At 46.5% G+C, this 11,551-nt stretch overlaps 1 protein-coding gene across 9 annotated transcripts in view; it reads right to left on the minus strand.

Moving 5' to 3' along the window:
* Nucleotides 1–10,847, minus strand: part of LOC135378564 (uncharacterized) — a 61,006-nt gene extending 50,159 nt beyond the window's left edge. For 3 of the 9 annotated variants that reach the window (XM_064611617.1, XM_064611615.1, XM_064611616.1), the window contains exon 1: nt 8,150–9,872. In XM_064611617.1, coding sequence (XP_064467687.1) covers nt 8,150–8,195 — 46 coding nt within the window. In that variant the 5' untranslated portion in view covers nt 8,196–9,872. Of the gene's footprint in view, nt 1–8,149; nt 9,873–10,650 lie in introns of those variants that run through there. The other 6 variants (XM_064611611.1, XM_064611610.1, XM_064611614.1 and 3 more) reach the window with 6 other exon arrangements.
* Between the last annotated feature and the right edge of the window lie 704 nt (nt 10,848–11,551).

Below are 11,551 nucleotides of genomic sequence, written 5' to 3' on the forward strand. Positions count from 1 at the left end.
GTCACATGAAAGTAATTGCTACAGGTTGAAGCCGTTGTGAGTTTTTATGTTCATAACAGTGTTAAAATCGCTGAATGTAGATTGTGGAGCAACCAGATGTGCTCACATTTTTTGCGGGATGTCACACATGCATTGCAAGTGCTGGGAGCACGTGAAGAACAGAATGCTTTAGAATGCTTTTGAGTCTTTATAAAAGGTATATTTGTTCACGGTGATCATATCGAAGCATATTTACAGTATACAGAATAAGAACAACATGCATAATGTAAAAAACCCCCGAGACTAGGGAACACGAAGGGACAGACACAAACACGATTTTTTCATTGTCAAGAACAACATGACAACGAAGAAGACAAGGTAAGAAGGTAACTTAAGTTATGCAGAGCATCCTGGGTGGATGAGAGTGCTCGTGTCATGAACTGCTATAGGCTGTTGTAGGAGCCACTTTCCTTAATGTTACTTCTGATGGCAGGTTGTTGTCAGATTTTCTTGATAGGCTGTTCACACGTTACATGCTCACGTTACATGCTAACTCGCTGAATTCCTGGCAGTTACTCCTCGATGTTCCTGGCAGGGCAACACCGAAAGCGGTCTCCAGTTTACGGCCTGTCTTTCTGCCCATTTCTTCACGTATTTGGGAGTGTTTGCGCTGTGCATATGCCTCCACCGATTTCCTTCTTTACTTCAGCGGTGTGACGTTAATGGCTTCAGATGATACATACTCAACGATTTCTTGCACCACGTCGGGCTGGTGCACAAATGGGTCACCCTATGAGCTCCCTTCAAATATGGACGACATTGCTGCTTGCTGTGATCCAGCCACCTTTGCTGTGAAGTACTTGAAGCAGCTTCTACACAGCTAGACCATTTCTGTTACGCCTTCGGTTTGATCTGCTGGAACCAGATTCTTTATGGCAGCTACGGCGATCACCGAAGCAAAGCGAAAGTTCTTCGTTCGAAACACTTTTTTCCGTGTATGAGGCGGTAGTCGGCGCAATACACACGCTCAGCGCTGTACAACGAAGAGGCCATGAAGGTAGGTGTGATGCGAGGACGACAGAGTACAGTAATGCAAATGCCTTCACATACTCTGTATAAGGGCACTCCGTGCACTTCTGTAGTCGAGGGTGATGCGAAACTTTGCGCAAGGTGTCTTCCGAGAGTTAATCCGACAAGGACCTTCCCATGATCGCATCATGTCGAACCGAAGAACATATTGGACAGCGGCGCCAGTCGGGCTGTTTCGGCAAGGTTCACAAAAGGCACCATGACTTAGCCTTGAATGTGCAGCGTAAGACACTGCACAACGACACTTTCCTCTGTGCGATTTCCGCCGTCCGAGGTCATGGAGCCGTAGGAAAGGAAATGTTTTAAAGAATGCTGGAAGTCACTGCGTTTCTCCTGACATAATTGGTGCAGTACCTCTGCTTGTTTATAATCACCCTGAACAGATATACCTCTTACAAAGAAGTAAAAGCATTCTGCTCTTCACGGCCTCCCAGCACTTGCAATGCACGTGTGGCATCCCGTAAAAAAGTGTAGCACATCTGGTTGCTCCACAATCTACATTCAGCGATTACAACACTGTTATGAACATAAACGCTCAGAATGGCTTCAATCTGTAGCAATTACTTCCATGTGAAGACAGAAGTTGAAAGCTCCTTTCGAAAATTCGAGTTTGCAACACGCGGGACACGGTGCCACCGCTTGAATGCGCTCCGCGTATAAGGGTGGCAAAAAATTCACAGTGCGCCTACCGATCAAGTCCGACTTTTGATTTTTCTTCTGTGCATAGTCTAAGGGACTACCTACAACATATAAAATTTTCGAGACAAGTTTTTGGTGGGGTATTTTAGATCAAGGCTTCCGAAATTCGTCATTTTTCAGTGGTATGGTCCTACTTAAAGAGGTATCGCTCAAGTTCCTGACAGAGTAGAGTAACAAATTATATTTAATTCGATAGCCTCATGAATGACAAATTAAACGGCATAAAGCTCAATCTTATCAGTTTTTTACATTGCCCGAAAAGTTGCAGTGAATGTGGTGCTTTTCGGCACTTTGAGTCAACTTTGATATTTTTTGGCAGACAAACGAAAACTGACACAACACTGCTAACCCAGGTGCTTATTGTGCCCTAGGTGGTCTAAAGGCAGATCAAGAAATTACTACAATGCGACAAGAAATAGCCTTGTAGGGAAGGCTCAAACCTGCGCACGGCGACATCGTCTTCTGAGGGACAGTTTTTTCCTCCTCTCCTATTTCCCGAACCGGGCAGCGCAGAGAACTCAGAAAGTGTTTATTTCTCCTAACTCACCGATGGCTTCAACATATATTTTTTTCCCGTTCATTCGAGACATCAAGTGTACCGGACTGTTCGATTTGAGATGGAACTAGCCTGTGGAGAGGGGACTTGATGCTGCAACATCTTCGCTGTGAGCAACATTTGAGTCTTTGGAAGTTGCTGCAATGCCGGTCTTCAATACTTTCTCTAGGCCAACAAGGGTACTGCGAACATCCAGGATGTTGTTGCATCCAGATGACATCCTCAGTGTTCCAAAGTGTGATTCAAATAGGGTCGCTATTAAATTTGCGAGTCAAAACAAACAAGAACTTCTGATCTCTCAGCAGATACTTAATGCAGGCCACGGTAGAGTAAGTGGTGAGAAGGAGTGCCTCATAAGTTTCCCTTGTGAGGAACTCACGAGTGTGCCCAGAGCACTTCTTCAGCTACTCAACATACATTGGAAACGAAGCTTCTAGCCATTCCAGTCTGTCATCCTCGACGTGGTCATACTGCAGTGGTGGAACTGACAAATTGCTGTTCGTAGCGGCACTTGTAGCAGGAAAAAGGTAGCTTTGTAGCAGGTTTTGCTGCTTTTGGAGCAGAGCGCACAGAGCCCTTTGTGTTGCAAAGAGGAGAACAACATTGGTGGTTCTACTGGGGCCATCACGGAGCGGTACATAGACGTCCTGACAGGACCTGGACTATCATCTCTACAAGTATATATTGCTGTTAGAAGCCAATCTCACTTGCTCTGAAACACAAGACTGGAGTATTGGTTCTCTTCAGTTCAACTCGGACATTGCGACTTCTCTGTCGGCACCAATCACTATGCTTTCTTTCTGGAGGAGCCCTTCGCGAGCCAGAGTTATATGACAGGTTTAAGTCAATGGGTCTCAATGCCATACCGGACTTGCCTCAGTAAGCTTCTGCATGCAAAAAAACGACGCAGGATCATGTTTACGAGGTTTTCCATTTGGGAGAAAAATATGTGCAGCAAAAGCTCAGTCCGCCGGAACAGAATCGGGAATCCCACAGAAACGTCCGCACAGTTGCGCAGAAAAGGCACCTTGGCCATGAACTTCTTGTCATTCAAGGACTGTCTCAAACGACTGTATAGCACCAGATAGAAACGTCCTGTGGGACATTAATACTGCCTTAAGTCCTGGAAACTGCTGGATCAAGAGCCATACTAAGTGTCAGCCTGCGCAAAATCACGGTGCAAAGAAAGACAATCTGAGATGCACCAAATGCATTCTGACTGAACTTCACACGTTTGCTCTGCGACGCTGAGTTCTCGAAGTAGTGATAACAATCAAGAAGAGCAGCTTCCACATGGCTAGACGCGGCAAGTCCACAACCTTATGCAAAGAGGAAGAGGAGCTGGATTCAGTTGTTGTTTGAGCTCAAGCCGCTTCATGCTGAAACAGGTACGACGGGGTCCTACATGTAAAAACAAACAGACAAACAAACAAAAACACGATAGCGAAACAGACAAAAACAAAGCACCGTCTTACGAGGGTGTCCACACTGAAGGCTACCGTATATTGCCGCGTATAAGTCGACTTTTTTTTGGTAAATTGACGTCAGAGGTTAGAGGTGTCGACCTATACGCAAGGTCGGTCAACTTATACGCGGAGATGCGCCGTCCGACCAGATTACGGGCCCCCGTCCGGCAACATTGATGGTCCAAACACGTGGTGCATCATATGACCTACGCTGGATTACCGGAACACCATCACTGCCATAACGTTTCACTTTGTGGACGTTTTTCAAAGATGCCACCAAGCCAACAATACACCGCGTTGTTTAAGAGGAAGGTAATCCTCTTCGCCGAAGCCAACATCAACGTCGCAGCAGAGCGCAACTTCGGTGTTTCAGAAAAGTGTGTGCGAGGATGGATGCAGTAGAGGGATAGGATTTTCGCGTGGGCGGCCACACGACGGTCTTTCCGGGGACCCAAGACCGGGCAGTACCCCGCCACCGAAGAAGTGGTGCATGAATGGGTGAGTGGGCAGCGGAGCAGAAGCCTTAGTGTCACGTAAGACGACATTGAAGAGAAAGCATGGGCTGTTGGGGGCAGCATGGACATTCCGCGAAGTGAATTCAAAGCATCCAAGCAGTGGATCATGAAGTGGAATGGTCTGAGCCCGAGAAGGCGGACGACAGTATGCCAACAGCTCCCCGACGCTTATGAGTAAAAGCTACTCGATTTCCAACCGTATGTGACGGAGCTGAGGACGAAGCATGGATTTCTCCTCGGACAGATTGGCAATGCGGACCAGACGCCAGTCTGGTTCGACATGCCAAGCAAGAGGACGGTGGCTGGAAAAGGTGAGCGGCAGGTTCGGTTGCTGACGACTGGCAATGAACACAGCTGGTTCACCGCCATGTTGTGCTGTACAGCAGACGGACACAAGCTGCCGTCCTTTCTCGTTTTCAAGAAGAAAATGATCCCAACGAACCAGAAGTTCCCAGCAAAAGTCCTCGTCCGAGCGAACGAGAAGGGCTACTTCAATGAGGAGACTGTTCTCGACCGGTTTCGTTCGGTATGGTGCCGGCGTCCAGGCGCCTTGTTGAGGCCTCGGAACATGCTTGTTTTAGATTCATTTCTAGGCCACATCACCGACCGTGTGAAAAGAACTGTAGCTAACGAAGGCGGAGATCTTGTGATCATACCCGGTGGGATGACGTCGATTCTGCAACCTCTCGACGTGGCGCTAAATAAGCCATTCAAGGACAGAGTTGGCGTGCTCTACAGTGAGTGGATGCGCCGAGACAATCCGAGAACTCCAACCGGGCGTGTGAAACGTGCTTCACTGAGCGAGGGTGCACAGAGGGTGCACGACGTGTGGTATGGACTACCGGCAGACATGGTCTGTGGTGCGTTTCTCAAGTGCCACATTACGACGCCGATTGCCCCCGCAACCGTCAGCCACGAATGCAGCGTTGTAATTTCTAGCGATGATGATGACGTCTTAGTGCTGAGCGATGGACGGCAGTGAACTCGATCTAGTCTATGTAAATAAAGCATTTTTTATTTTTTCACAAATTGCGGTATTTCTTTTTTCTTTTTTAGGTTTGAGGCTCAAAATTAGGGGTGTCGACCTATATGCGGAGTGGGCTTATATGCAGCAATATACGGTAGTTTACTTTCGCCCTCAAAGTTCCGCGTCATTATATGGAGGCTGAATGCGAATAGCAATCGGGCATGTAGTTTCCATCGTCGGGCTTCCTCCGAGGCTCTTAGTATAAGCAGCGCAGCCTTGCGCACGTGCAGCATTCGCCTAAACTTCGTTTTGTTCTGGCTGTGTGAACTGTAACTGCGAAAAGCGTGGTTTAGGAAATTGCTTGAATCCTAGCAGAAGTTTTATGCAAATAGAACTGCTTGAAATGCAACGCAAGTTACGAGTGCGATTGCGTGTGCTGGCTCGAGAATCCGAATCCTTAGAACAAGGGGCGAGATGTCTCCTTAAGCTCTCACGCGACTCCAGACCCAATGGCGATCTCCAGTTGTAAGACATCAGTGCTCTTACCTCTGAGTTTTGATAGGGACATCACGGCCAGTTTAACGATGACATTGAACTCGCGTTTGACGTGAGCAGCATGATGCGGCTGCACACGAGACGCCGGAGCGTTGCCACGATAAAAGTAACATTATTACAATTTTCAGTTTCGGTTTCGGTTTCTACGTCCAGAGTTCGTTTGTGGAGCAGCCTTGGCGCAATTCTCCAAAAAACTGGCTATTTGTAGATGCATGTAGCAGGATTCGGGCATTGGCGCAATTTGGCGCAACAGTTCCACTGCTGATAATGTCGGGTGTCAGGAAATTTCTGCAGAATGTGCTGTGTCGTGTTGCTGGTGTCATGAAGAACAAACCGGTGATAAAAATTATTCATTAATGTAATACTTGGGCCACGACTTGTACTTGACTCGGGCTTGTAATACGTTCAAAGGAAGTTCTTCCGTCGTCGTCTCTCCATGCACACCTTGCGCAGTCTCACAAGGCGGAACTGATGTGTACTGTCTCTGAACCTCATAAATGTTTGACGAAACGCGGTCGTAGCACGACCGTTTTGCCATGCTTGCGCTGCTTCTTTCGAGTTGTCTTTTCGGCTGTAGATGCGATGGAAAGTCCCCAAACGCAGAAGGTACTACGCCTTTTCTCAGTCGCCGCCTCTTCCCTTCTATAAAGCCTTCGCTCTTGAAGTGACGACTGCAAACCTTCGTGTAACATGAAGTTGAATTTGACGTCCAGTCATCACGACGAATCGCAACAATCCATTTCTTTCTGAGGTCGGGATCAGCCGGTATTTCGTGAGAAGACAGTCCTGGGGTCTTCTTCTTCTCGTCCGACATGCATATGGGCACACAACAGTATGCCATTTCAAAAACGTGAAGTAGAACGTACAAGATACATAACCATCAGCAGCTTTCACACCACGTTTAGGCCAGGCTGCCTCCCTGGAGGAACCGTTTACACAGCGCCCCCACACGGTCACCGCAGGCGATGGGAAAGAGCGTGTTCCACGGCCTAGTGAGGGCGGTTTGACAGGCACTGAGACTATAGAGGAGGCACTGTCATGACTTGGCAGATTCTTAGTGTAGCTATGTCACTTTGCCTAAAGGGACGGTCTCGTACAGCTGGGGCGATTCCAAAACTTTGCCACAACTATCTTCACGAGTACTGTACACATACAACCGTTTCATACCGTACACAACCAACAACACAAAGTTTCATTCAGAATAACCAAGTTGTTTTCGAGGAATTTGTAGAAACATGCCGTAATAGCAGATGACGGAACATGCGCTTCATTCTCATGCAACATCACCCATGTGGGCCTGCGGGTACGTCGCCGTTGCCATGGCAATCGGAACCTGCAGAAGGACTTTGGTTGAATAATCCCATTGCACTCGAAATGGGGACACTCAGACATATATCTCCGCGAGCGGAGAATGTAGCCCGTGCATTGACTGCGGGGTCTCCGATAATGTGGCACATAATCGGATACGCAGAAGCTAAGTCACGTGCTTTCTTTCCCCGAGTATTTATTGCGTTTTTTAAATAAACATGCACTCCTTCTCCACATACGTCATCAGCGACACTTCATTTCAAACATGATCAGTGTGCAACGGGGAGTGCAACGGAAGCTCCCGTAATATATTTTTGGTCGGAGCTGTAATGCAACCGCGTGCGCAGATGGCTGCGACTTCAGATATGTGATTGTGAGTGGGGTTGTTATTAGACTTTTAACTTGTGTCTGAAGGTTAACATAGTTTTTCTAAACCACCATGTGGGCCACTTCTTAGAATGTGCGTTTTTCACCCGAGAACTCAAAGAAAATGCACAAGAGTTGCCGCGGTCCCCAGTCACTTCTGAAAGTCGTCTGCTCACGCAAGTGCACTGCGCGCGCACAAGCAGACGACTTCTGTATCCTATCACGGACTTTCCCGCAGGACGACGTAGCAGTTCGGGTTGTTGCCAACACTGACCGCGGCATGCTCTGCAATCTTTATCAACTTAATTCGGTTATTTGATAACCGTGACGTACTTTGTTGGTTAAATTTGCGGTATTCCATTTTCAACAAAGGGCAATCGAATGATACACTTATGAGAGGGGCAGGGGGTATGAGACCGTCCCTTTAAATGACCATGTTCTCTTCAGCTAGGTGGCATTAACTGAGGCCCTTGTGAAGTCCTTGATGTTCTTTTTTTTTCTCTCAACGTCCTTTCACTTTGTGTGATAAATATATTAGATTATTATCATACATAACAACACTACATTACATTACATACAACATTACATACATTACAACACTGTAATTATAAGTGCAGTGCTGTTCTAAAGTATCATTCCTTGCACTAACCTTGTATAATGGCATCCTTCATTCCTCTGCGCATCGAAGTTTCCATCACAAGTAGGGGCCAGGAATCAGCACTTTGCCGCAACACATCCAGGACACATGTGCTTCACATCTAACTGAACCTAAGAAGAGGACACAAGGCACGTAAGAAGACAAGTAGCAAGGACACTGTCCTAGTTTGGATATTTTCGAAGGCACCCAGACAGTGGTGGATCCAGACCCTTGGCTTCGGGGTGTTCTTTGTTGAAGCGCGTAACTGGGGAGGGGAAAACTAATGTGTAACCTAGCGTTTGTGGGGGCGATCGCCCTCCCCCTCCTTTTTGGATCTGCCACTGCACCCAGGTAGCTAGGACATAACATAGGATGTTGGTTGATTGCTGCACGACGACAAACTGCAATATTTTTCAGTCACACGTGGAAGTATTTCATTCCTGTGCAGATATGTCTGCCTACACTCAAAGAGTGCTGGAAATTATGTGTCTCTTACTAGGTCAGCCATCTAAATAACATATTTTCTAGAAACACTATCAAGAAATCTTTTGGATATAGAAATCTAGAACTGTTTGAATATAACTTTGTGCACCAACTGAGACTACTTATGTGGTACTTACTTAGTAGGAATGTTGTGTACTGCGGCAGTAATCAACCCTTTCGTGCCGGCCTACATTTGTAAACATGCAGTTTGAGTAACTCAAAACAACTGCCTGTGAAAACATCCACACCTGATGGAAAGGAAGTTCCGTACGGCTACACACTATTACCAAGGCATTTGCAAATGTCCGAGCACCATTTCGGACGGCGTGGTTTTACAGCTGTCCTGCAACAACTGCGGACACTGCGTTATTCTTTTGTAACGCTTCTTGCTTTGCTATGCAGTACTCCGGAAGCAGTCACTACAACAGCAGAACACAAGTATGAACCCATGTGAAATACAAAAAATACACAGTTTCACACAATGCTGTAGTCATCTAAGCAAGAATGCATAGTTGAACGTCTAAATGTACATGAAATACCACACTACAATGGTGTTTACTACTGATGACAAACATAAGACAGTCGTACATGATATCCATCATCTAGGTTTACAAAGTATGTGGCTTCTACGTTTGACTCATTGTTGACAATGGAAAGAGTAACTAAGCAAAGTACTTTGCTTACAGATTATTATTATTGTATACTACAGTGAACTTTACTTCCTGGTCATCCAAAAATTGACAACTTCTTCACTAACTGAGCGGGAGTTGGAACTTGGTGGCTGTCCAAAAGGGCGCCTGCAGCTCCATTTCTTGTGAGTTTCGCCAATATGGCAGTGACTATCATACGTGACACTTGACAACAGTGAAAATTACGTGAAAATTGACAACAGTATCCAGCACACAGTTCTCGATGTGTGACAGATTAAGTGATTGGTGCAAAAGTAATTACTAGCAATTCTTCAATATGCAAATTTTAAAACCGAAGTAACATCGTGAAATACTATATAATGGGTCCAGCGACTAATTGGCCTGTTCTAAAAGTGCTCATCTATTTGGGGGAGAATGAAAACTATCTGATTGCCTCAAAAGTTATGTGGCGGGATTTTCAACAAAGTGTACGAAAACATCACAGGTGCTTTGATAGTGTACAGTGAATGTATGCGGTATTGTATGCGACACGTAGTACAAGTGAAACGATGAAGCTCGCATCATGCTGGTTCTATATACAGGGTGTGTGCAGAAAAACATGACCCGCATTTTTACATGTAACTCGTTGTCTACTTAGCCGAGGAACTTCCGGTGGCGCACGACGGCGTATTTATGCATGCGAAAGCTACAAAAAAATCCTGGAAGCCATACTCAGTGTAAAAAAAATTAACTGAGCGCGAAAACATGGGCTTCCATGCATTAGAATAGGGTGGTCATGACAGTGCATGGTAGTGCATTTTGGTCTCATGAGAGTTATGTGCAGGCACCGCTAGGGGTACTGCCGATGAGCATTCATGTGGGACATCGTTTCGATTTATGCACCGATAGCTCCCCTAGCGGTACTTGAACACAACTCTCCTACGTGCACCACGTTGCCCTTTCACATACACCCTATTGTCCACCATGTTGCCGTATTCTGATGCACGGAAGCCGACGTTTTCGTTGTTTCGTTTATTTTTTAAGCTGGGTATGGCTTCCACAATTTTGCTACAGATTTCGCACGCATAAATGCGCCGTCGTGCGCTACCGGAAGTTCCTCGGCTAAGTAGACAACGAGTTACATGTAAAAATGCGGGTCATGTTTTTCTGCACACACCCTGTATATCTCGTGTGACGCTGCTGTTGTTCCTGACATGCTTGTTAGAGAGAAGCCACCGAATTTACTAGGTAGCAATAACAAAATAATCACAGACTGCAAAGACCAGGATATGCATGTGCTATAGCAGCGCATCACGCAAAATACTACCGCGAACGATTTTTACAAACGTTATACGCATTACACATCAACCGTCGTTTCGTTATTCGCTATGTCACACATACGATTTCAAACTGGTAAGGTTGAAGAAAGACCGAAGACGCAGTGGCGCTTACAACATTTTGAATGCAGTTGTATGAATGCAGCGATCGACTTGACAGTAATACTGTACTGACTGCCAAGTTTTCAAAAGTTACGCTAAATCATTTGCTTCATGCTCTAAATGGGTCTCAAAGGCGGCCGCCATGTTGATCCCATTGTAGCCAGCATGGGGATGTCGTTCTGCCGTTCTGCCACAAGCATAGAAATCTTATGGCCTCTAGAAATCTAATGAGATTTCTATGGCCACAAGCGTTTGCCTATGGTGAGCTAGAATTCATTCTAGCTCACCATAGTTTGCCGCGAGGAATGCACCTCCACCCGATTGGACATTGTGTATGACGTCATGCTCAAACCTCATTGGAGAAAATCTCCGGCAGCGTCGTCTGCTGCATGGTCCGCTGTCTGTCTAGTTCACGACCTACTACAGGCCACCAGCTCCCGTGGCTCAGTTTAGCTCAGGTTAGCGTGCTGGCCATGTCACGCCGAGACTGGGAGTTACCCGGGTTCGAATCCCGGTGCCGGCTGTGCTGTCCAGGGTTTTTCCTGGGTTTTCCTCAGATGTTTTCAGACATATGTCGGCACAGTTCCCTTAGAAGTCGGCCCAGGACGCACATTCCCCCAGGGCGTCAGTCGTGACGTTGCCCACCTCTGTGAGGCCGACAACGGCGAGCCCTTTCACCACCCACCCACCACCACCACACCTACTACAGGTTTTCTCGCTCAATTTAATCCTGTGGTCACTCATTTTAATCCCATGGTCACTGAAATTAATACCATCATCACTGAATTTAATCCTATGGTCTATCAATTTAATCCTATGGTCAACAAAATTAATCCACTGGTCAGCCAATTTAACCCGGTCCA

The sequence above is a fragment of the Ornithodoros turicata genome, chromosome 1 (genome assembly GCF_037126465.1).
Source record: "Ornithodoros turicata isolate Travis chromosome 1, ASM3712646v1, whole genome shotgun sequence".
In the NCBI taxonomy this organism is placed as follows: domain Eukaryota; kingdom Metazoa; phylum Arthropoda; class Arachnida; order Ixodida; family Argasidae; genus Ornithodoros; species Ornithodoros turicata.